This window comes from Prinia subflava, chromosome 12 (genome assembly GCF_021018805.1).
Source record: "Prinia subflava isolate CZ2003 ecotype Zambia chromosome 12, Cam_Psub_1.2, whole genome shotgun sequence".
NCBI classification, from domain to species: Eukaryota; Metazoa; Chordata; class Aves; order Passeriformes; family Cisticolidae; genus Prinia; species Prinia subflava.
This window is the reverse complement of record NC_086258.1, coordinates 16,402,994-16,428,121: the sequence shown is the minus strand read 5'-3', so window position 1 is coordinate 16,428,121 and position 25,128 is coordinate 16,402,994. Positions and strand designations below refer to the sequence as shown.

The 25,128-nt window shown below is 42.4% G+C and overlaps 1 protein-coding gene across 1 annotated transcript in view; it reads right to left on the bottom strand.

Annotated features, from left to right (window-relative positions):
* CA10 (carbonic anhydrase 10) overlaps positions 1 to 22,072 on the bottom strand; it is a 154,259-nt gene extending 132,187 nt beyond the window's left edge. Inside the window, exons 1-2 of the mRNA XM_063409695.1 lie at positions 21,571 to 22,072; positions 20,196 to 20,699 (exon numbers count right to left, since the gene is read on the bottom strand). Of these exons, the coding sequence (XP_063265765.1) occupies positions 20,196 to 20,256 (61 nt within the window). The 5' untranslated portion in view covers positions 20,257 to 20,699; positions 21,571 to 22,072. The remainder of the gene's footprint in view (positions 1 to 20,195; positions 20,700 to 21,570) is intronic.
* Between the last annotated feature and the right edge of the window lie 3,056 nt (positions 22,073 to 25,128).

Here is a 25,128-nt window from a genome sequence, read left to right as displayed (position 1 = left end):
CTCACATTAGGGTCATTTATCCAGTTTTCAGCTTCATCTCAGGCTAGTTTCACTGCAACTGGCATGAGGCAAAGCCAGGTTTTCCATCAGCTACAGAGGAAACTCAGCTCAGTACCAGAAGGTGCCAACTGACTTTATGCTCCTCAGACTCACCCCCACCCTTCCACACATTCATGGAGTTGATCCAGCCACGTACCTAAAAGTAACATGTGTTTTCTTAAACCCTTATGGTGCTGTGTATGTGGCATCTGTTTGTTTCTTCCCCAACACAACCTTGTGCAGCAATATGTTCATAAAACTATTTTCTTTTTTTTTTTTTTCCCAGCCCCCCAAAAAGTTGTTGTGCTCATATGGTAGAACCATAAATGTAAAATACAGGTTACCTGGGAGATCCCATTATTGTTCTGGAGAACAAACAGTTTAACCAAGGCTGCACATGCTTCAAAGTATTCTGTGAGTTTTTTGGCCAAATCCCTTCCGTGCATGTCTCCAGCTCCCAGAGTTACATCACGTCCTCTCTCCATGGTTCTCCAATTCTTGTGTTTTTATGGTCTTCTTATTGGCACAGCATAAGGAGCTTGAGTCTATAACTCTCAGTAATGCCAGCAGCCCGTGTAACTCTGAGAGTTTTCTTGTCCAAGTGATGATTAATCAGATTTTTAACAAGACTGACGCAGCACTCTGCAGAACACGACACTTTGATAAATGGTGCTCTCACAGCAGCGTACACCAGGGGCATTCCAAAGCACTCAGCCTGATGGAATTCTCCTGACGATTTCAAATATGCACCAAGTCCCAGTCCAGAACAAACACAAGGTTTTTCACGACCCATCTGCATCAGAATCTTTCTTTTTGAGGAGGGATTTCTTTAACTGTGATTTTCTCAACCCTCAGCTTGGTTGAAGAAGATCTGAAGGATGTGGCACTGGATTTGAGCTGCTGTGGCCCAGCTCTGCTGGTTGGATACAGGGCTGTGCCAGGAGCACATCCACACAATGGTAACATTAACATTAACATTTATCTCATTATTTTCTGCCCTCAGAAAGCAAGCCTGAGTGAATGGGAGATGCCAGAACAGTGCATAAAGCAATCTCTAATAGTAATGAAAGAAGTAGTATCTGTTTAGTCCCAAAGAACCAGGAGACTACCCAAAAATAGTAAACTTTGGGTTCAGGCTTTCTTAAAAGATTTTCTTCAATGGCAATCCAGTAATGCTCAATATTTATCCTAACAGCTGTAAGGTAAGATTTATTCTAACAGTCTTTGTAGGGATAACAGTGGATTGGATTTGAGTGGAAAGGAGATCTACACCCTTCCCTCTCCCCTATACCAGAAACAGCTCACAGGAAAAGAACAATTTTTTCCCCTTTACGTGGTATTTAATTCAATTGATCAACTTTTTTGTGAATTTGGCATAAGTAAAATGACACTTGGGCATGATTGATATTTAGCAAACTCTACCTCTACCACATAAGGATGTCAATATATCCTTTCCTTTAATTTCTTAAATAGCTATTTTACATCAAAGAGTAAAAGAAAAAAACAAACAACAACAAGAAAAGGTTTTGTGGGCCATCAAGCTACATTATTATTAAAACAATCAAACCCCCAAAGACTAGACATTCCATTTTGGAAATTAAGTTGATAATCTGAAGTGATCACTAATCGCTTTTCATCAGACATCTTTAAAGAATTTTCAACAGACAATTATAGACCTGTCACAGATCAGAGGGTAAGCACACATTAAAATGTTAGGCATTCCCCATCCTGTTGCTATTAAACACAGTGGGAATCCACAGATAACTCCGCTGGAATTTCAGTAAACGTCAAGGTGATCTGGAAGCTCAGCAAATTTCAACTGTCTCAAAAAGCACGATTTTGAAATCCTGCCACCTCAAGTGCTAATCTTTCTGCTCTCCCCTGAACAACTTTTCATTCACCCCAGCAGTAAAAAAAGTGACAAGAAATGCTAAAGACAGACTAAGGAAAAAAAAAAACAAACCTAAACTCCAAAAGCCTGCTTAAACAATAGTACCACTTTCTGTCCATCTGCATTTGGCAACATTCTGGAATTTAGTATGGCATCATCTGCAATGGTGCTGTGTGGAAATGTGGTTGACAATGTAGCAATAAATGACATGAGGGACATAAAATGGCCTATTTCCTTAGGAAAATTATCATCTTCAACAGGCATTTTGTATTATTCATCATATATTCATCATCATCCTTCTCCCTAGCACTGTTTCTCAAGTCAGTCTTGCGTGGACACCCAGAGGGGCTCAATCAATTCATGTGAAGTCAGTCAATAGAAACTAGTGCAGTACTAGCAGGGCTAGTGCCACAACTCCAAACACAATTTCAACCATAAATCAGCATAAATGAGGTCAGAATCCACTTAAAATGTTAACAGAGACATCTATATTGAGTTTAATGTAATAAAAACTAGCATAATTTACCCTATTTTGAGTACCAACTAGCTCTGAGCTGCCCTGCCTTACATAAATCTGCATTGAGAATAATGCAAGATTTGGACCTGTAAGCCTCCAGACCCTCAAGGCAGCTTTTTCATTACTTTATAGTTTGTCTAGGCAGTTATCTCTGTGAAATGCAGTGCAAAGCATGACCATTCTGATTTGGTGGTAAACTGTGAGTCAGCCCTCTCTGACCTACCCAGAGAGGTTTGTATACCCTGAGCTGCAGCACCTCTTTATTTCTGTATAATGAGTAGTGGAAAATATTTTGAGATACTAGGCTAAAAGACATTGTAAAAGTAGAAAGTACTGCTTTAATAGCTTACATTTCTCCAGGCTTTGAATTAAGAACCACAGTCATTGCTAATGGATGGGAAAAGGACATGTTTTACTTACCTCCTACACATGCTGGTACCCTTTGATAAAAGGCTAATATAGAAATTTGTTAATACTCTTCCACGCCTTGGTAGAGCTGGATGGTCTGTGATCCTCAATACATAAATTAATCAGCACTTTAGGGGCTGGATGAAGCCCATAAATGACATATGGCCCACAGTCACATTAAGAGTATCCTACAGTAACATGACAAAAATGAGATGAATTTTAGAGTTTGCTCTTTCTTTCCTCTAAAAAAGGCATCAAAAAGGACTTTGTGAAGGAAAAGGTCTCCAACCTTCATTCTAAACACAGCAAATAAGAGGACTGCTGTCCTTACAAGGCTGTGGTATCTCTGCTGAGCAGGACACAAAAGCTGTCTTGTTAATGGTCTCATCTTCTTTCTCCTCTGCTGCAGTCTGGTCAAATCCACAATGACTTCAACAGAACATGATCTAAACCCAGATCTGCACACAACAATTATGGAAGAACCTGATGGTCCCTAGGTCAGATGATCTGTTAGAACTTCAGATGAGGCTGGTAGCTGGAAGTAGAAACGCTGGGTAAAACAAGGGGACTGCCTTTGTTTTATGCCTTCCTTTAAGATGGCTGTTTGAGGTTTTTCCCTCACCCTGCCACTCACGACTGAGCTTAGAAAGAAAGGGCTGCTGCTGAGACACCCAGAGCCAAAGAAAACCCTCAAAGGCTCATTAATGGAAGCCACCCAGGCAGTGCCGTGAAAGGCCAGGTCAGCCAGACTTCCTGGCACTTCAAGGTAGAAGTATCACAAATTTTTGGAACACGATTCAAACTCCCAGAATGTTTCAGTTTCATTCCCTGAACGTTTCTGAAGAAGTGGTTTCCCTTTTCTTCAAATGTGCAAGTAAATGCCAGAGTCAGAGTATGATTCTCTACCTTTTAGTAGACAGTTGCTAACCCCAATGTACATTTTTACAGGAGTTAGACTTTCAGGTCATTTGATACATATAAAATATTTCTCACATTGACCTATTTCACTCAGCACTTCTCCAAATCAGGCCTTGGAGGAAACTAGGGACACACAATTAGTGACCACCCTCAAAAAGTTTGGTTAAAGTGTGTTTCCAAGCAACAGAAATTCTGCCAGAGACAGTGATAAAATTCTATTCTCTAGATAAGCCTTACATTCCTTTGTGACTATCTTTTCCTCTTCCTGCAATCCCTTCCTTTATTCACTGCATCCTACAACCTCTGCATTAAATCAAGAATGTGTTAAATTAGTGTCTTTTCCCACACAACCTTTGCAATGGAATTTCTAAAGTGTTAATATAACTTTAGTTGTGAAGATGTACAAATTCCTCACTTGCTTCTCCTCTCATTTTTAAAGAAAACTTTAAAAAATCCCTTTACCAAATAGCCTAATTTAGTACCTGCCTAGGTGATTACAAAATGAGGTCTTCCAGTCTTTGTCCCTCACCTCACTACTTTTCTCAGACTAATTTCCTCCCCTCTTTCTGCCTCCACCATGCCACAGCTTCTCATTTGGGCACGATCTCCTCCACAGCAAGTGTCTGCTCATCTGCCCACCCCAGCACAACTGTCTTCACCCAGCCATTCCCAATTATAGCACATCCCAAAATCTAGCATGAAGCCCTTCATTTGGTAAGACGTAGGCTTTGGGACTTATTTTGAGCTCACCAAGGAAATCTGTTTCCCTCAGCTGCCGGCTCCGTTTTTATCACACTCGTATCTGTGCATGTGTGTGATGTGGTTTGCATCTGTGGGCATAATATTTGCAACCATAATAAATGCGAATGTGATTTATGTGAAAGAACAACAGCAGATGAGGTCAAGCAACCTGGGAAAAAAACCAGGAGATGAGACATGAGTGCTTCCTTTAAGAGTGGGATACGGAAGAGCTCCTGGGAGTAGTAGAAGGGATATGCCTGAAGTGAGTCCCCACACCAGCAGTTACAGCACTGAAAGGACACTTGAGGAGCATGGACAGAACCAGGGTACACAGCTGTCAAGCTGAGCCCCTGCTTTTTCAGATTTTTTTCTTCAAAGCTGCTCCATCTCCAATTATCCCATGCCCTGGATGCAGGTAGAAACAAGTTTGGGAACGGCACTAGTGAGCAGCAAAATGTTGGGAAAAAGAACACAAAAATAGGCAGCAAAGAGAAATCCTTCATTTTAAACCTTCCTTCCATTACAAGTAGAGGTTTAGGAATCTCCTGAGCCAGAGGTTCCACTGCATTAACCTAGGAATAACTGTAAATAATAATACTCACAGCTTTCACCTCTAGGAAGAAGCAGCCTCCAGCCAGGACAACTCAGGTGTATATTGGAAAGATCAGTGGAGCTGTGCTGACTTACTGTGCAGATTATCATTTAGGCTGCAGTAGCATCCAAAAGTCCCAATTAGGAGGAGTGTTCCATCCCATCAGGCACCAGATGAATACCCACAGTCAGGCTTGCCCTATTCCAGGGAGACAGGCCAGGCTGCCTTCATATGCTGCTAATTGGGCTCTCCTTGGAACTCATCCTGATTCTGCAACATTTGCAGATTGCAGCTGTTGGTTTACTCCACTGGAGTGGAACACGAGAATTACTTTAGTGCATTCCTTGTGGAATGCAGGCCTTGCCAGTAGACTAAAGGATGGAACCCACAGCCTAATGATAAGTTATAAAACATACCTTCATCCTCCAGGCTCCAAGTGTTTGACAGGATCATCAATTTCTGTCTGCCATAAAAAAAAAATTTGATCACAGCCCTGTAGGCTCAATAAATAGGACATTCATGGTTCAGACATCTTTAACTGCCTATGGGAAGTTGATAGCTCCATCCAGTTCTTTCAGGTGACATTCTGACCTTCCTCTCCTTTTGGGGAGGAAACCATGGAAAGAGAATAAAAAGAGGAGATGATGTACATCCATCTTACTTACTTTTCATTCTGCATCTGAAACAAATTGAAATCAGCCCTTTCTGAAATAGCCTTTTCTAGTGCTTTTTTCATTAGGATACTAACATCTTATTTTAAACACCTTGTCCCAGAGTCTTCAACAATACAGAAATATTGAACACCTAAATATGAGATGATGTCCATACTGTCACTTATAACTAAACAACTCTACAAGAGGGATCATTAAGCTCATTATAGACATCTTTAAAAAAACCCACCTGTTTTGAGGCTGAGAAAAGAACAAATGCAAAGTCAAGGTCCCAAGTTCAAATAAATTCTACCCTGTAGATAACAAGGAGAAGATTCCCTTGGGGACAGTGGGAACTAAAACAAACTATTGCCTATATTCAGGAACAGGGATGTTAAGGTAAGGTACAAGGGAAAGAAGGGCACATAAAGCACACGTGGTATTTCCACATCACCAGAGTTGTACCTGGGAAGGCTTTTACTGGCAAGTGTCCAACTCTGTCAGCTCTTTGTTACATAGCAGATTTTATTCCACATCTGAAGACCTTCAAAATAACAAAACCATGCAAAGGAAAAGCAGATTGACTTTTTGGCAGGAAGTCAATGTGCAAATACTAATGAAATAATCTCAGTAAGCAGTCAGACTCTTCAAAGGTCAACAGCAACACAGCAGAGAACTTCAGCATTTAAGTTATTAACAATTCTGTCCTCAAGGATACTGGCAGCTCCTATGCTCTAAGTTAAGGGTTTTAAAAAAATAATCAAGATTTGATGACTGAACAGTCAGGGCCTCTACATCTCTATCTCTGTGACTCTTCAGACAAAGAGATTGTCTTGTACCTATGGAGCTTCCAATCCAATTCTTAACTATTTAGGACCAGAACCAAAAGCAATTAGGAAAGTGGACTGTCATCAATGCCCTTTCTCATTTGTTTCTGGCAAAGTACAATATGGAACACCCAATCTCAGTGCTATCTTCCTGCATTCTCCCTGTTAATCTGTATCTTGTTCTTTTATCTGTTTCTCCACTCTTCAACCAAACACTTTTCATTTCTCAGTAAGGGGGATCCCTCACTGATCTCCCCATGTCCTTCTCTCCTAACTCAGAACTCAGAGTTGGGTGCAAGCAATGAGAGACAATGGTGAGGAGGAGAAAATTGCCCTCAGGAATCAAAGTCAATGACCTCAAACTGCCTAAGCTTTGAAATACCTTAGGTGAAAAGTCACTTGCTGCCCCACAGTCTGATTTTGGTGGTGACAACTTCAGTGGTTTTATTGGGATCAGAAGCAAGACTCTTGGAAGATCGAAGCACAGCTTAAGTCTCCCAGTCACTCCATCGTATTTAGGTGCTCAACATTTCTGCATTGTTGAAGACAATTAGACAAGGTCTTTAAAATAACATGTTAATATCCCAATGAAAAAACCACTAGAAAAGGCTATTTCAGAAAGGGCTGATTCGAGAGCAGATTCACTACTAATGGCCACCAGAAAAATGTCAATTCATTTCAGATGCAGAATGAGAAATGAGGAAGATGGATGTACATACCTGGCTAAGTTAGAATCATTTTATCAATCTATTTATACTCTATAGCAAGAGCTCAAAATCCACTGTTAGTAAAAACTGCTTAGGAATAGCACAGTAAGCCCCAGGCTTACAAGCAATCACTACAGTAACATAGTCTGTTTCCCTGCATCTTTGCAGTCCTTGGAGAGGTATAGATGCACATTTAATGAGCAATGCCTACCATCTGTTAATATTGCCTCTAAGAACAACTGAGAAAAAAAACAGCAATACCAAAAGTGCACGAGATGGCAGAAGCTTTAGAAAAATGGACCATCAATGATCGGGTTTTCTGTGTATGACTGCTATGAAAACAAATCCCAAAAAATGAGTAGACTAAAGGTTTATTTTGCAAGAGTTACAATATTTAGGTCAGTCTTGAATCTGGATTTAACCAGGCAATAAACATTCAGGTTAACAGAGCGTATCAGGCTCACCAAAATGCCACATCCCAGGACCTCAGGATTCAAGCAGGATTCAAGCTCTGGGCTCACTCCTTTGTTAATGAACTAGAACAGCTTTTTTGAGTTATGCTGATTTACATAAAGCATTGCCTATAGAGGAAAATAAGAGTATTTCCTCATAGCTGATAGGATGAAAACTTCATTTTCTCTATCCAGCCATATACATTTCAGTCTTTTATTATTAATTTCTTCTTCGTCAAGGAAGGTTGCCAAAAATCCATTTAAATGCTTTGGGTTCACTTCCACAGTCCCAGTTTTATTTGAACACAATACTAAATCTGGAGGGGAGACATAACTGGAGGTCCACAGTTTGCATGATGAGGTATCTTTGGCCTACTTTATCCTACAAAGCTTTGTGACAAGAACAGATGTAAAAGCTCCTTGCAGTCCTTAATCAAGACATACTATTAACTGAGATAACCAGAAGGCAAAAGAATAAGCCAAGTCACCAGGGTTCAGAAACAGAGATGGTTGCATGAGATAAAGGGTTTATTTTAATCCCAGGAATTCCCTGGCAGAGTTTAAGTCAATTATAATGTTAAAGCCACATAACCTTGCTGTATGCTAGTATAAAGATGTAGAATACATTTGTAGTCATTTAATAATCATCAAATTTTATGAAATACTGACCCTTTGAATCAGAAATGCATTATTTGTCAGTGATTTTAATGGGTTATTAACTCATGCAAGTTACAAAGAGTTACTTCCCTTTTCCAAGCAGATTATTCCAAGTACAGTTAAAACACAAAATTATACTTTCTTCTGTTTCATACCTTCTGCAAAGAAAACAAAGGTAAAAAAACTTCTGCTTGTTTTCATCACAGAAAGGCAGGAATCAAAACCACATTCAGAGCAAGATATAATTAGGTGATAATTCAACTGTGTTTCCTATTAAGGTGATAGTCACTTGAACTTTATTTAAACACCAAAACCTTGTTGTTTAGAGATAGGCTGTCATTATTTATTCAATCAAAACAAAAATAAAACACCCCTTCCATATGTCATGCAGACATGTATGCCTACACCACTCTGGCAGGCAGCAGGTACTCAGCTCCTTTCATCAAAGGAAATAATTTTTGAAAGACTGCATTTTGCCTTCTTCTAGAACTCAAAATCAAATTCTTCTTTCTTTAATTTTACTTTTAGCAAACTGCAAACACATGAAAGCCAAAAAACAATTCCAATTCACAGTCTTTCATACCGAGGTGGTAAATAGAGCCCAAAACACACACAATGGGCTCCATACATCTCCTCACCACACGTAAAGACATTCCTACAGATTAAACGTCCCCCAAATTCTCCCAGCCACAGCCACGGTCTGGTTTCTTCCACAGCCTATTCCCTCTGCCCTAACCTTCATCTCACCCATACTGTGCTGATGAAGACCTGTGGGACTGGTATTTCTGAGGCCTGAGGGTTGCTAGCTAGCAAACTTTTCAGCAGTTTCTCCTTTCCCAGGCAGCTTTGTGTAAATAACTACTCTTCCCGTAACATTTCTGGGTAAACAATATTCCTTTCCCATAAGAACACCTCTCTCAGATGTTATGTTACTGAACCAATGGAGAGAGGTGTCCATCCTATGGACCAATAATGTGTCTTTTTAGTGCAGCATGCTATAAAAGGGTGGAATGAATTGTAAATAAAGCCTTTTGATTCTCTTCTGCCTGCTGACTGCAGTCAAGCATCTTTATTTCATGTCCAATAGTGACAAAGACCAACTAAAATTCTTATTTACAGACCCCTGCCTATTGCATTACAGTCGTAGGTTGGAGACACATTCAGGACCAGGCTCGCCAGTGATCGTGAGACAGACTGCCCAATTTATTGTTTGGTGTTCCCTTTTATAGGGGGATCAAAAATTCCACTGCCTGAGCAGCTGATTGGATGGCGTTTAGCCCCGCCCAGCTCCCTGGCCAATGAGCTGTCTGCATTCAGGGCCGAATGGGATTGGCTGGTGTTCCGTGTTGGCGTTCAAATCTGTCCTATCAGCGCTCACCCAGGGACTTGTTCACTTCTTTTCTATACCAAACTAGGCAAGCCGAATTGAATTTCTTATTTATAGTCAAATTTATCTGTCCAGCTCCAGACCAGCTGTGCTGTGGCACCTTCTGAAACCCCACACCACTCCACTGCAGTGTCCAAAGTTACCTCATGTTTCAACAGACAAATGAATTGGCTCCTTGTTTTCTTCCTCTGTGTTTTTTGGGGTTTTTTAGAATTTGTACATAGTTTTTTACACCTGGGGATTTTTTTTTATACCTGCACAGAAATTAAGTACTGAAAATAAGTCCAGACGTTCTGTCTCACTGTGCCAGATCTCTGGGAAAAGCCCTGGGCCCTGACACTCCAAATACTCTGTTAGTTTAGAAAATGTAATTCTGCAAAAGCTTGAACAGCCATTTTAACTTTGGCCACATCCTTAAATGTCAGCAAAACCCATCCATGTTGACAACCATCCCTATTAATGGCAGACAGAGTGAAGGGACAGAGAGGCTGTTTTAAAAGTTAGGGACAGTTGCACCACAAAGTAAAACCAACATTTAATTTCTGTAGTTCTTATTTTAACTTCTACCAATGCCAGCTCATATATAAACAATGTAATGCTTTTTTCATCCACATCTATTAGAAATGGTACACACTCTTAGTATGCTATAGAATAGGGGAAATAAAAAAGTGTAAACTTCACTTCCATTCAAGAGTAGCCAAATCAGTCTCAAAGAGCAATAAATTATAAGATACTGCAAACACCAAATGTGAAGAAAGACAGTTAAAACCATTACAAATCCGTATCTCTCAGTTACTTAAGAATCTATAGGTTCAGTCAATTTAAAAGATCTAGGAATAGGGGTTTAGTGGATTAGTAACAACAGACCATTAATCTCTGCAGCCTCAATTTTAATCCAGCAATAACCAAAGTGATTGAAAATCATTCTGACACGTGACCAGTAAAGCTCCTGAGCACGGTTCTCTCCCGTACCTTAATCCCACTGCAGAGGTCATGGCACCTTTCTAATGGGACTATTCACCAAGGGACCTCTGCTTCATGTTTGACTGAACTCTAGGCCAACATTTTTGGCTGAGAAATTCCTCTGCACACTACCTCCCTGAACTAACAGCTGATTTTCAAGATTTTATTTCGCACTTCATTTCAGCCTGTATTAGCTAAGCTTTCCTTCTTTCCTTGAAAAATGTCCAAAATTAAGTTGTCTAAAGCAAACACTCATTTTCTACATTACATAATATTTTAAATAAACATGTAGGAATTGATGACTGTCAACCTAAGCAAATGCCAGGAGATTATTTTTGTACAGTTTATATAATATCAGTGAAAGTTACATCCAAAAAACCTTATATTTAAAACCAGAGTATATGGTGTAATACTAGTGCATTATTTTAAAACTATTTAAAACTATTATTTTAAAACTATTTTATCTGGTTTTAAATATAAGAATGCTTTATTTCAAAGATATTAACTTCTGGAGTATTCAGTGACAAGAATCAATCCTTAAATGACCACTAATGTGATGACATTAAGTGATCAAGACACATTTCATCATTTAGTCCTCCACAACAGTTATCAGTGTATCAGTAAAGAAGCCATTGAAAGAGACACATTGCAAAATGAATTTAAATTCAGCTGTTGCTACCTGTGGCCTGAAATCTGAGCCACAGGTTCCTTTTCAAGAGCTTTAAAAATAAGATGCTGACTACCGTGTAGTCAGAAATGCTCTTTTATTACTGCCTAGTAAATAAATTTTTAAAAACATAAAAAACAGAGCAGACACAGCAGACACAGACACAGAACAGGGAACTAAAAATGGGAGAGTTTTGGGAGTTACTTGCTGCTATTTGTGAAGCATTATACAGCAGCAAAGTAGGACAAGGGCTGGAGGAGAGAAAGGAGAAAATCTACAAGTTTTGTGCCCTTTGGTAGATATAATCCAAATACATAAATACGATCTAAATGTATTGCAGAGATGTCCAGCTGTTTTTATAAACAGTACATTTTTTTTTCCTTGTGGTAGAAGTTGATTCATAATATTATAAATGAGCCCTCAAAACAAATTCACATATGTGTTCACAGTATACCCAAGAATTCCAGCAGTACAGAAAGGAACCTGTTGGGTTGTGCTGAGAGCGAATTTCAAAGACAAAATTTAGAACCAGAATCTCTGGTGCCCTTTACTGTGTGCTGTCGCCTACACCCACAATGAGGGGATGTGAAACACGAGGCAGGAAAGTGCTGCACTAGGAGGAACCCACTCGTTACTCACAGCCCAAATAGAACCAGAAAAAGGCCAACTGAGTGAATCTTAATAATTTAAACAGAAGTTAAATAACACACATTTATGGAGGAGCCTTGTCTGGATCTGAATTTTACCTTATTATCACGCTAACTCCTGGAAACTAATTTAAGTTAAATTCTAATTGATTTAATTCTTATGTATACCATAATTGTATTCTATAATGACTTCGTGCATGATGAGGAGATAAAATACCTTGTAGTAGAAAGGCAGAGAGAGAAGGAGGATCAGCCTGTGAGAGGAGACACCAGGGCCCTTCTGTGACCCTGCACCCACTGAGGAGATCCAGCCCCTGGACAGGAGGGCCAATCCTTGTGTCACAAGGCAGAAATGAGAATGAAAATGGACTGCAGCTACTGGAAGTCCTGCTGACTGACTTTCCACATGACATTTTACCTTAGCTTCTCCATCTGTGAAGGTGTGGCCAACACTGTGTATTCCCTGCAAACTGCTTCAAGTTCTGACACCGAAATTCTTTTTAGTTTGTTTTTTTTGACTGAAATATAATGCAAAGCTCTTTCATTCATACCTTTCATTCTTATATAAACCACAACAAGCAGTCCCATTCAGAGAACTCTCCTGTCAGTGTTACACACTCCCCAGCATTAGGACCAGTGTAGGGTCAATTAAACTCCTTTCCCTTCCAGCAGTGGGGACCATCATAGGGTCACTCAAACATCTTTCCCTTCCAGCAGTGGGATTAGGACCACCACAGGGTCAAACATCTTTCCCTCCCAGCAACTTCAGCCCTTCCCTCCCATAACTGCAGCTTCCCACAGGCTTCACCTCCAAGTCCCGAGGCATTCCACTGATGTAAAAACAAACAGCTCATGCAGCATAAAATTTCACTCCCAGGAACACTACTGAAGCACTGTGATCCTTTTTTACCAGCAGGTATAAATTTTCAGTACCACCTTCTTCCTGAAGTTTCTTTTCTCTGCCATGATGGCAAATGTGAGTTAATGCTCTTTCTAGCAGCCCAAGAATGTCACATTGCCCAACAAACCTCAGCTGTAGCAGGAGGAATCCTTCTTGACTGCTCCCTTAGCTACCCTAACACCATCCCACTGGGAATGGCAGGGTTTGCTGGAGGAAACAGCCACTTCAGCATCCCTTCAAACACTTGTGCACAGTCACATCATTAGCATTCATTATCTTTTTCTTTTAGCATTAATAATCCATAGGAGGCCTGCTGGCAGAGCAAAAAAAAAAAAAAAAAAAAAAAAAAAATCCTTTTAGGATTATTCCTGAAGCAGAACAGGGTTCTATAGTAGTTAACAGCAGGAAGGAACTTAAATTGGAAACAACCCACAAAAATGACAAGAGGATGATTTTTTAGAAACCACGTTTCCCCCTGAATTCATCTACTCAAATGCTATTTCCAAAACACAGAGATGTCAACACATTTAGAGGGGGAAGAAAAAAAGGGATAACGTTGCTTAGCTGCCTCCTCCATGCATGTGCTTAGAAGCCACTTTGGTGGAGTCAGTGCACGATTCTTTGCATTCCATCCTTAAAGCCTGGCCAAGTTAAGGACTAATGATAAAGGGAGGAAAAAAGACTGTATGCTTATTTTAGTATTTTGCCAAAGAAGTACATCCTAATTCGTTTTTTGTGGCTTATAGCTGATGTGGTGTTTTTCTGGCAACAATATCAGAAAAGTTAAAACTGTGGCACATTTCAGTTTAATGCTATTTTTACTACAGAAATACAGATGTTACAGATTCATGAATTCAAAACAGAAATGTTTGCATGTGGAAACATACATCTAACAATGAAAGTATTTATTTTCTTTAGTTCTGACCACTGATTTCAGAAGGCAATGTATGTGAAAACTGGTCTCCTTCCATTTTGCAGGATGAGTAAATTAAATATTTTAGGGCTGTGATGCTGCAGGGCTTTACCTGGCCCTCTACAGGAGCACAGACACCTGCCAGCTAAAGCTTTTCTCATTATTGACAATTCCATTTTTGCAATTTTTAAGGCCCAAGTCTCAGTAACACCAAAGCCCTTTATACCATTTTTGGGAGTTGCAAGGACTTTTAGGGTGGATGTAAATCTAGGTTACCTTTACCTCAACTGTCACCTACGGATCTCTACATGACAAATTTTGCCCTATTGGCAAATTGAAAGTTTGCACTTATGAACACCCATGTGCATGAATGAGGCACTACATCATTAGAAAGGCACAACACAGGATGCAGGTCTACAAAGTTTCAGCCCTCTATTTTCATGACAATAATAACTTGCTATTTTAGTTCCAAGAAATTCTATTAGAAGACCCCTGGCAGCTTTTTAACTATCAATGGTTAAACTAGCAATAAAATACTCTACTACTTTGATTTCAGCTGTAAATAGGTTTGGCTGTAAAGCCTCCCCTCTTTCAAATGCCAGATTATTATTCTTTGAAAAAAAAAATCTTGTTTATTTACCAATAATGTCAATTACAATTTGATCCCTATTTCCTGCTCTTCCAACATGGTGTGCAGTGAAGAGAAAAACAAGACAGAAGCAAAGTAACACTTATCACAGTATTCCAGTATTGTCCACAGCTAACTGTCACTTGGTTTTGTCTGCTGCTTGAGCTGGTAATGGGATAATGATGGAATAGTTTTATACAGTTCTCTATTAACAGCCCAGATGGGCCAATCATCCCTTCAGTCTTTGCCACTTTAAGTTTAGCCATAAACAATCAGCAAGGATGAAAACAGCAACTTCCTCCTCCTAAATTACCACCTTTCAGCCAAGAAAGAAAGTGATACTCTGACCAACAGCAACAGAGAAAAAAACAGTCCTTTAGAGAAAGCAGGAATTCCTTGTGCATTCCTATGAAAAGAATATTCAAAATGCAAATGGAAAGCCATTTCAATCCTTGCTATATTTAAAATGCTGTAGGACTAAAAACTGAGAACTTTCCAAAAACGTCAAGGGCAAAACGTCTCTACAGCCTCAGTTGCATTTTAAAGAGCACCCTTAAATTGAGAGTGCTTAATTTGAGTTGGGTTTGAGTCCTGATTTTAATCATTTTGTCTTGGAGTCTTGGTATCTAGTTCAACTGGATAACAAAAAGCCAACGCAAAAAGGTGACAAGATTGGAAAACTGAGTATCTACATCACTGAGATTTGGAAAAGAATAGCAGCAATAACCAGTTTCTTTCCACTGGTTTATTGGATGGAAAATAGCTCAGCATAATATGTGCAAAAACTACTCATAAACATTACCTTCCACTACCTTAACATAAGCTAAAAATATGTGTGTTGTTCCAGCACTTTAGCACCTATCTGGTCACATGCTAGCTGTAACACTAACAATAAAAATAAATAAAATTATAAAAAATACAAGATATGCACCAGAAAAAAAGTAAAAGCAGACATTTACAGGAGACTACAGAGGCTACTTCCAGAGAATTGTCAAGCAGAAACATCTTTACACCTTTTGAGAAGGTGTAAAAAATCTCCAAAGTGAGAAAGCATTCCAAAGCTGAGGAACTGAGAGTCTCTGGATCCAACCCATGGTCCCTCCATTCTGTGAATGTGAGCAGACAGGCTGAATCCATGTGGATTTTCAGTAACATCAACAAATTCCATGCAGGCATGAAAGTTTGCCCAGAGACATGAGGCTCTGGACAGAGTATTAAAGCAGGAAAAAATACTGTAATGGGTAAAGTTCTTAGTTGCCAGAAATCCTCTACATTACACCTTCCTGTATGCCTAGTGCTCACTTTCAAATATATATGTGTGTATATATATATATAATATATATGTGTGTGTGTCTATGTGTGTGTGTGTGTGTGTGCACTGAATAATTCCTCCCCCTAGAATATTACATATCTTACTTAACAGTGACAGAAAAAGCTGTTTCTGTGACACTATTTGAGGATAATTAACACGGTTTCAACATTTTTGTCCTAACATAATGAACCATTCACTGTTCTAATGTTGGACATTAGAGCTTCAATATTCTTCTCATCTACAAGAGTACTTCTGCTTGAATTATCTCAGGTTGTGTGATGGTGTGAGAGGAAGGGTTATCAGACCTTACAGACCATGATTCAGCAGGTAATTCCAGCCCTGGCATAATTTAAAGTTCCTATAGGGCATCTCTGTGTTATGCCAGGTAATAAGAGCTCAGAGACTGCAGAAGCAACAAGACAGAAAATGAAGTGTGACCATGCTGCAAATCCAGTCCTCTGTGCCAGGAGATGCCACATCAGATGCTTAATACTCAGTGGAATTCCTGGATAGATGAGGGGTTTTTTACACCATCTCAGTTGCTCATCCTAAATGATTTATGGCATTGAGTGCTGCCAAATAGGCCATAGAAGTTGCATCATAAAAGAGATTTGGCCCCATGTGCCTTAACAGCATGGCAAAGGATGAAAACACTTCCAAATAACAAGATAGCTTTCATCCATATTAGTTCCCAGAAGCCAAAACAGTAAGAGGTAGTATATCAATTCATAGGAAGGCACAAATATGTTAACCATGCAGATTTTATAAATAATTTTGTTCATGTATTAACAGAAAATGTACAGGGAAATCTTCCTAATCAATACCCATGACAGATTCATTTTCTTATTTAAACCAAGAATTCTGCAAAGTTTTGAAAACAACTTCCTAGCTTTTTTTCTTGAAATTGATTGTTAGTATCTAAATTCACAAAAAACCTTCCTCGTGGTTCATACAAATGGCTGTGCAAGCAAAGGTGACAGCTACCAGAGAACACTGATACTAGATCATCTTTGGTGGTATTATTACTCAGGAAGGAAATTCTGGACATCATATAACAACTATTATCTTCTTTCTATATAAACATTATAACCCCTGTGCCAGGAGTATCTGCATCTTCAAAGGAACAACATCTAGTGAGGGTTTATTCCAGCATTCTGTGTATAGGATATCTTCATTTCCTCTGCTCTGTGCTCCTTCTATGCTGAACTGTATCATTAAAAGGATAAAAAAGTCATAATACAAATCATGACTACTTTTCTAAGAGACTACAACTCAAAGGAATAAACATGGCTTTGAAAGAAAGCAAGGGCTTTCATTTCTGTCTAAAGTACAGAAATGGTTTTTGTGGTCCTTCAGCCTGTTTGTATTTCTCATTTGCATCTGCACAAGGAAACTAGATTCTCTTTTCAAACTAGCAATTCCAAGTAGCAAAAGCCTTAATTCAGTATGCCAAGAAAACAAAAATAATCAGTTCACAAAGTTCACAGACAAATTACTTCCCAAACACACAGAAGAGCCAGTGATTAAAAAAAAAATCAATTTCTAATTCTCAGTATCATTTCAATCTCATACACACAAGTAACTGATGGATAAAAAATGTTAAGAATAAAGTATTTTGAAAGTATATATATACACCTCTTCTTAATAGATTAAACTACAAGCCGCATATTAAGTCTCCAAGAAATTCATGAATGTGAGAGACACCAAAAAAATCAATCGTATAACTTCATCATTACTGATTTAAAATAAGAAACACAGCCAAGTGCTACATTCGGCATAATTTATACTTAAATGTTATGCAAATTCACAGCAAAAGACATAACACTAAACCTGTGTTTAATAAGTTTATTAATAATGATTAAAGAACTTAATCTTAACAGTTTGTGCAATTCAGTGAATGACATTATCCCTTTGAAGGGCAGCCCCTAATAGGCCCTAATCCAAATAACCAGTGGAATTAGCAGGAGGAAGATCACAGGTTTAAACACACACTGAATCAAACATTAGCTAATGTTCAGGAAAGATCCTCGTACAGCAGACCTGTCTCGACTCTTCACTGTTACAACAATTGAATGAATAAGAAAAATAAAAAAAAGAAAATAAATACTGCCACACTTTTTAATTCACATTCCAGTCATTTGCAGCACTAGTGCTCAACTAGTGGGTTTTTTAAGTGACAGATTAAGTGAATGACCAGTGCTGAAGAGCTGAAATACAGTGTCTGCAATCCTGTGCTGAGGCAATCCCTTAACAGGCTGCATGACATCTCCTCCTTGCACTGTTATCCAGACATCCCAGCCAGATAATTTGCTACAAAACCCAGCGTAAAAAGGCAACATACAGAGTCACTGCCAGTCAGATATCTACAGATCTTATACCTTTTTATTAAGATGACAGATAGAGAGGATTCCTGAAAAAAATAAAAATCCCCGGGAAGAAGAAAAAAGAGAAAACAAGGCTGAAGCCTTATCCATGCTCTGTGTGGTCAAAATTATCTGAAACCACAGCTTTAACCATGCAGCAGAGACATCCCACTTATTCCCTTTATTCACTCCATTAAAAAAACAGAAGAAAAAAGAGAAAAAGCAAGGAGTGGTGTGTGTACAGTACCAGGTGTAAGTGCTAGAGGGAGATGGAGAGCGATGGGAGCCCCTGCAGCACTGATCCCGCTGCTTCAGGAGCCTGGGTCCCCTGTCTGAAGAGCAGGGAAGGAGAGCAGGAGCTCAGGGAACAATGACAGCTAAATCCATGGCTCAGGCAGCTGCACAGAACGGGACAGCTTCTCTCTGTCTCAGGATATTACTGTCACAAGGGCCGAGAGGGAGATGAGCTGCAGCCTGCCATTGTCACTGTGGTACTTCAGGAAGTACCGATCTGAGGAGCACTGGACAGGTGGCACATCATGCTGGGCTAAATAGATAAGTGTGAGATTTCAGCGGCAAGAGGCAGCAGGTTTTGCTGTTCTAAAAAGCAGGAGAGCACATTTTTTTGATGGTACCAATGGGCACGAGTGGAAGGTCAGCCCGGGGTGCTGGCAGTGTCACCCGGCTGCCTGGTGGCAGATGGTGCCAGTCTGCAGAGATGAAAGGAAGGCTGATGATGCACACGGTGGGCTGACAGCGATGCTGTTTCCTCAGGAATAAAGGAGCTCTGGGGCAGGTGCAGGCAGGACGAATGAGCAGGGATGCTGAGCCCCCAGCACTCCCGTGTGCCCAGCCCGGGGGCTGGAAGGGTGGATAGGCTGGGAGGTGCTGCAGGAAGCACAGCGGGGCTCACAGTGCCAGGGGGATGCTCCAGGTGCTGCTGCCTGGGGGACACAGCCCAGGCCAATCCCTGCATGGTCCCAGGGGAGCTCTGGAGCTGCCTCTCCCTGCAGACATCCAGGCTGAACACGGGGATGTCCAGCGGGACCCTGGATCTCCCCCCAGCAGTGCCTTGCTTTGCTGCCCGTGTTCCCATTTCTGGGCTTATGCAATGGCATAAGGGCAGAGGCAGCCTGCAGGAGGTGCAGCAGTGGGAGATGCAGGCAGCCTGCATCCCCACGGGCTCCCTGGAGTGTCCCAAAGTGGAAAACTGGCCACCTCACAGCTCCTGCCTCCCACTACAGAATTATTCCAGCATGACCAACATGACAAATTAACAAGGGAGCCAGGGCTTCTGCAGCCAAAGGGAGTGTTTTCCCCGAGAATAAATTGTTCAAATCCTTTACGCTAGACACCTAGGCGTGCCTATTCATTAACTGGACAAGCTCTGGTGACAACTGAAACGACCTTTCTGCATATTGAAGAGATAGAGATCTTTGCAAGCTTAAAATAAAGCTGGAAATCCCAGCCACCACAAAGCTCTCTGAATGGGGCTTTCATTAAAAGAAAAAATAAATTTTCAGAGCACAGGCACAGTAAAGCTCATTTTAAAAGCAGAGGCATATTCCTTTACTGTTACCCATCCCTTTGCAGACCCTGAACTGTGGCACCAGAACATGACAACTCCATCAACAAACCACAAAACCTTCAGGATCTGCACATCAGCCAAGTTTAAGAACTTCAGGAGACAGGAAATCCTGGAATCACGGCAATGTTGCAAATAATCATCACAATCAGGTACACTGGGAATTACAAGCATCTCCTTTATCAGTACACCATGTTGTATATTGCAACCAATGAACGATAATTAAGACACATGTATTGGAATTGAGCGGGAGAGGGAAGTGATGAGAGTCGATTCCTGTCACAACCCACTCACAGTACATCATTCATGGATTTTTTAACTACAGTTCTGATTTGTTTTAACTGTTCCTCTTCCCCCTTAATAGGGGGACGCCTGGGGACCCTGCACGGTATCTCCCCGCTCCCTCGCCCTTTCTGTGCTTGCTGCATACCTGAAATGCAGACGATGAAATTCGCTTGCAGAAGAAAAAGCACCTCCCAAACAATTTCCATCCTCCGATTCTCATGCCAAGTGCATCCCTCGGCGACAAAAAATAACCAAGATCAATATCGCAGTTTGAACGATCCCAGCAAATTTCCTTTCGGACTTGCAGCCTGTATTCCCCAGATGTGCTGACAACACATGTCCGAGCTCTGTCTGCGCACGGCTCGAGCGAGATCCCTTCCCTTCCTTCGCCCTCCAAAAAAGACCACCAAGCCAACTGCCAGCACCGGGCTCTTCCTCTTCGAGCGACAAAAAATCCCACCAGATTTCCCAACACGACATAGACAACAATCCCCAGCCGATCCGATATCCGGAGAGTCTCAATTCCAGGGGCGGCCGGGCGCAAGTTAACCCCAAAACTCTTTGACGGTCTCAGCGGGGCAGCGCTGGCATGCCGGGCAAGCAGGCAGCGCCGGGGGGTGGGGGAGGAATTCCCGTCCTGTTGCAGCAGCTACAGAATGAGCGGAAAGAGATTAATGCCCGCCGCAAGCCCCGCCGCCCCCGCCGCGCTCGGAGCGCGCAGCCCCGGCTGCCCGGCCCCGCCGCAATCCCGGCGCGCCGCGGCCGCTCCGCCGGGCGACTGCAGGGGTCGGGCTTGGCCCGCGCACCGGGAGCCGTGCCGGGATCACCGGGAGCCGTGCCGGGATCACCGGGAGCCCTGCCGGGATCACCGGGAGCCCTGCCCGGGATGTACAGGGAGCCCAGCCCGGGATGTACAGGGAGCCCTGCCGGGATCACCGGGAGCCCTGCCCGGAATGTACAGGGAGCCGTGCCCGGGATATACAGGAAGCCTTGCCCGGGATGCACTGAGAGCCCTGCCCGGGATGTACCGGGAGTCCAGCCCGGGATGCACTGAGAGCTCTGCCCGGGATGCACCGGGAGCCGTGCCCGGGATGTACAGGGAGCCCTGCCCGAGATGCACCCCCGCAGCCCCCGGGGCCGTCTGGAAGCGGGGGAGGTTTGGGGGTGCGGGGTGTGCGTGTCCCCCCCAATGCGAACAGCACAAGTGCGGAGTCCGCATCAAGCGCGGCTCGGTGCGCATCGCCGGGCGGCTTGGCTGAGGACGCCAGGATTTTTAAAACTTATTTAAACAAGAAGGAAAAGAGATTCAGACCCGAACTTGTGTCGGGTTGGTTGCGGAAGGGCAGCGGGAGGCTCCAGCTGAGAGTTAGCGAAGTGCCCGCGCTGCAGCGCGGATCTGATGGCATTCCCTAAGCACAGCAGCTCTGCGTAGCTCCCCCTCCCACCACCCGCCGGGAAAAAATAAAGGAAAAAAAAAAAAGAAAAAAGAAAAAAATAATTGGGGGCAATCCCTCACTTACCCCCAAATCCGCCTGGTTTTTATCTCTCCCAGCTCACCGGACGCGCCGCTCCAGCCTGCAGTCCCAAAAACAAATCGAGGTCAAGCCGCGAGCCTCCGGCCGCCAGCGCCCACCTCCAGCTCAGCTGCCGGGCGGTACCATCGCCGCCCCGAGCCGCCGCTGCTCCCCGGAGCGGGGCTACTCCGCCATGTCCCCGGGCTGCGGCCGCTGCTGCGGGCGGCGGGCGCGGCGGGGCTGGGGCGGCGGCGCGCACGGGCGCGGGCCGGCGGGCGCGCTCCGCCGCGGAGGCGGTGCCTGCGCGGGCGGCGGGGCCGCTCTGCGCCGGGACCGGGCGGCTCGGAGCGGGGGCGGCACACGGGGGGCACTCCCCACCGACCTCCCACGGGAGCCCGGCTCGCCCGGGATGTCTTCTGCATTCCAGAGGATGCCGCTCACCTTGGGTGCGAGCGTGTGCGGCCGGTTCGATTGTGCTCTCCCCCGCTACCCCAGGGGAATAAGATTAAATAAATAAATAAATAAATAAATAAAAGAGAGGCGCACCTGGCGCGGGGAGAGGCGGAGAGCGTGGTTCCCTGGCTGCGGATGGGGAACCGGGCGCAGCGAGGCAGCTCCGGCAGAGGCAGGGGATGCTGCGGGATGCTGCGCGGGGGCTGCCCCGTGGGATGGCTCGGGCTGCCCGGGAGGAAGGGAGGGCACTGGGGAAGGAAAATCCCGGCTCAGGGCAGGTGTGAGGGGGTGCAACCGCTCCGACTGCGGATGCTGTCGATGATCACGGCAAGGGAAAGGGGAGGGAGAGGGATGCGGTGGGGATCAGAGTGATCCGCTAGCTCTAGGCAGGTGTGCAGAGGTCATATTACAAACACTCCAGCGGGGGATGCATGCAGAAGAGGTTGAAAACGGATCGGTTTGTAAACAGTTCTCAAACCTGGGCATACTTGGGGCAAACAAGGGCATACTTGTACCTTTGTGTAGATTCTAGCAAAAGGAGGATGCCTGAATCTCTGAACGGGGAAGGAAAGCACCTTGAAGAGAAGAAACTACAGGGCTATGTTATTTCCATCATCTCTGAGAAATATTAGAACTCCCAGGTTTCAAATATACCTGATGGTGTTTAACTGTGGCAGATGAAGAAATCCTTGAGTGCTTCAGAGCAAATGGATGGAACAAAATCCTTTCTGTTTTGAAGGGAAGAATTGGACTGCAGGCACTTGATAGTCAGTGTGATGCTCGTGTTCATTTTGCTGGTTCCCAGGGTAGTGCAAGTGCTCTTTGCACTGCAGCAGTCTCTGCTGATGTTTACTCCATCTCACAGCTTACAAAGAGACTCAGGATTATATCAAATTAATTGCTATTTTCTGCCCAGTGAGAACAGTGAGGCTAGACATGAGGCACTGTCATTCAAGGCTTATGGACAAGAATTCCCATCTATATTTATGGACTTTGTTAAACAGTGGGGCTGTGCTGCAGGAGGGAATCCTTTCCCTGACAGGTTTGCAGAATGCTGAGTATCATTTTAATACTTAAGTTTTAAGTATTCTATGCAATTCTCTTCTTTATGTCTTATTAAAATCCAGATTAATATCTCCTGTTCTGGGATTATAGAAGGTATGAGTGGCATTATCTATCTCTAGTCTAAATGTATGTAAGCACACCTAGGAAGTGCTCAGTAAAGATTTCCATTGATGTTTACTAAGCTCCTTTACTATAACAGATTAATGTTTTCCATGGATTTGCCTGTGAATTCTCTTTTGAGTTTTCCCAAAGAGTTTGTTACAATAACATCCCAATCCAGAACATATTAACCCTCAAAGAGACCTTGTATTTTATATTTACACAGTCATCCTTGTTCCCAAACAAATCTCCTTGAAATTATGGCATTATGTGTGGGAAAATAAATGTCTCAAGCAAATGAGATGACCTGTTGTAAAAGGGTGTGTTAACCACTAGGCCAGCAAAGAACTGAGAATGCCAAATCCTAAGGGCAAGCTCATGTTTAATTCCTACTGATCACTGGGACTTTATTATGAGTTTAATGGCAGAAAAAAAAAATAGGTAGTTGATGTTGGCTGCTAGCAGATAGCCAAAAGTCCCAAATATATTAAATTTTGTGCATGTTTTTAGTAAGCTTATCATCCTTATGCAAGCCTTATAATTATTTCAGAGGCCTGTGATAAAGAAATAGTTTGGGACTCAGACTGAAAAATCTGTGATGGATCAAAGGCAACTTGGAAGTTTCCTTCACCTGGAAAATACAGAAGGGAACTTGGAAACTTGAGGGGTTTTTTAATCTAGATAAATAGCAAAGAATTCATTCTGCTGTCATTTCCTGGCTGTGATGTGATTTGATTGGCAGTGGCCTTCATGCTTGATTTTGGAGTCATTATGCCCCTATTGGCTCCTGCAGCTCCCCAGGAAAACTGAGTTGAACAAAGTTGAATGGATGTCAGTATGGCCTGTTCCTCCAGAGCCCACGGAAATCAGCTGGGATATTTCTGCAGACTGAGATGATGGTTGGATCAGGCAGAATTTGCAGGCAGAATTTGGCACAGTCTGTTTGATCCCAAGGGAAATGGTTTAAAATAGGAGGGTGTATTTGAGACAGGAGGAGAACATCACTCTGCTATTTACATGGCAGGGGCATTCCAAACAGACAAAACTTTTGGCTGCAGCACCCATTTTTTTGTTGTTTTTGTAAGGGTTTCCTTTCAAAACTCCTGTAATTCACTAAAATGAAGGAGGTTAGTATTTACTGCCCTTATTTGAATTCCATTCCTATTAATACTGTTGGATAAACTTAATGTTGGCAACCTTTAAGCTGTACTGGAGTCATTGGACTGACGACTCATGCACTCAGGTTTTGGGGTTTTTAAAATCTTGTAGAGGCACAGTGTCTCATACAGCACAACTGCAGTTTATAGTCAATAACTGGAATAGCTGCAGCTGGAATGGCCCTTCCTCAGCTCCTGTGGGAACTGAACTTTTGTGTTCATTTGCAAAAGAAAACGTTTCTCTCCTAACTCCTTCCTCTAAATCTGGCAGGTTCTGGGATGAATTGCTTGTACTGATGCCTGCTTCTAAATCTGTTTCATCTCCCTCACTTTTCCTCTGTAAAATGGTGCTGCAACTCATGAAGATGTAAAAATACAGCAGAAAATGCTTGCAGTAAGCTCTGGTGATAAATACCATGTGAGTCCTAAGAAAAGCTGTTCTTTGAAAGAAGTCCATGATGACTGATCTGCAGGTGCTACCAGTGGATTTATGGGACATGTGAAACTTATGCTTTGTATTTGTCTAGAAGGAGAGTGGAGGAATTGGCATCCATCACAATTCAAAAGGATGAGAACAAGCTCACAAAAAGAAGAGACGACTCTTCTGACTTTTAGAAATCTTTATAAACGTCATTTAATGTCATTTTCAAATACCTTGAAGGGATCATAAAACTTTGCTCTTCTCTGATCATTGTACCACTTAGAAGTGGAAAGGTATGAACAGCCATAACCCTGGCACATTTTTAACAATACTCAGGACCAAAGGGGATTGTAAGATGGGAGCTTTGAT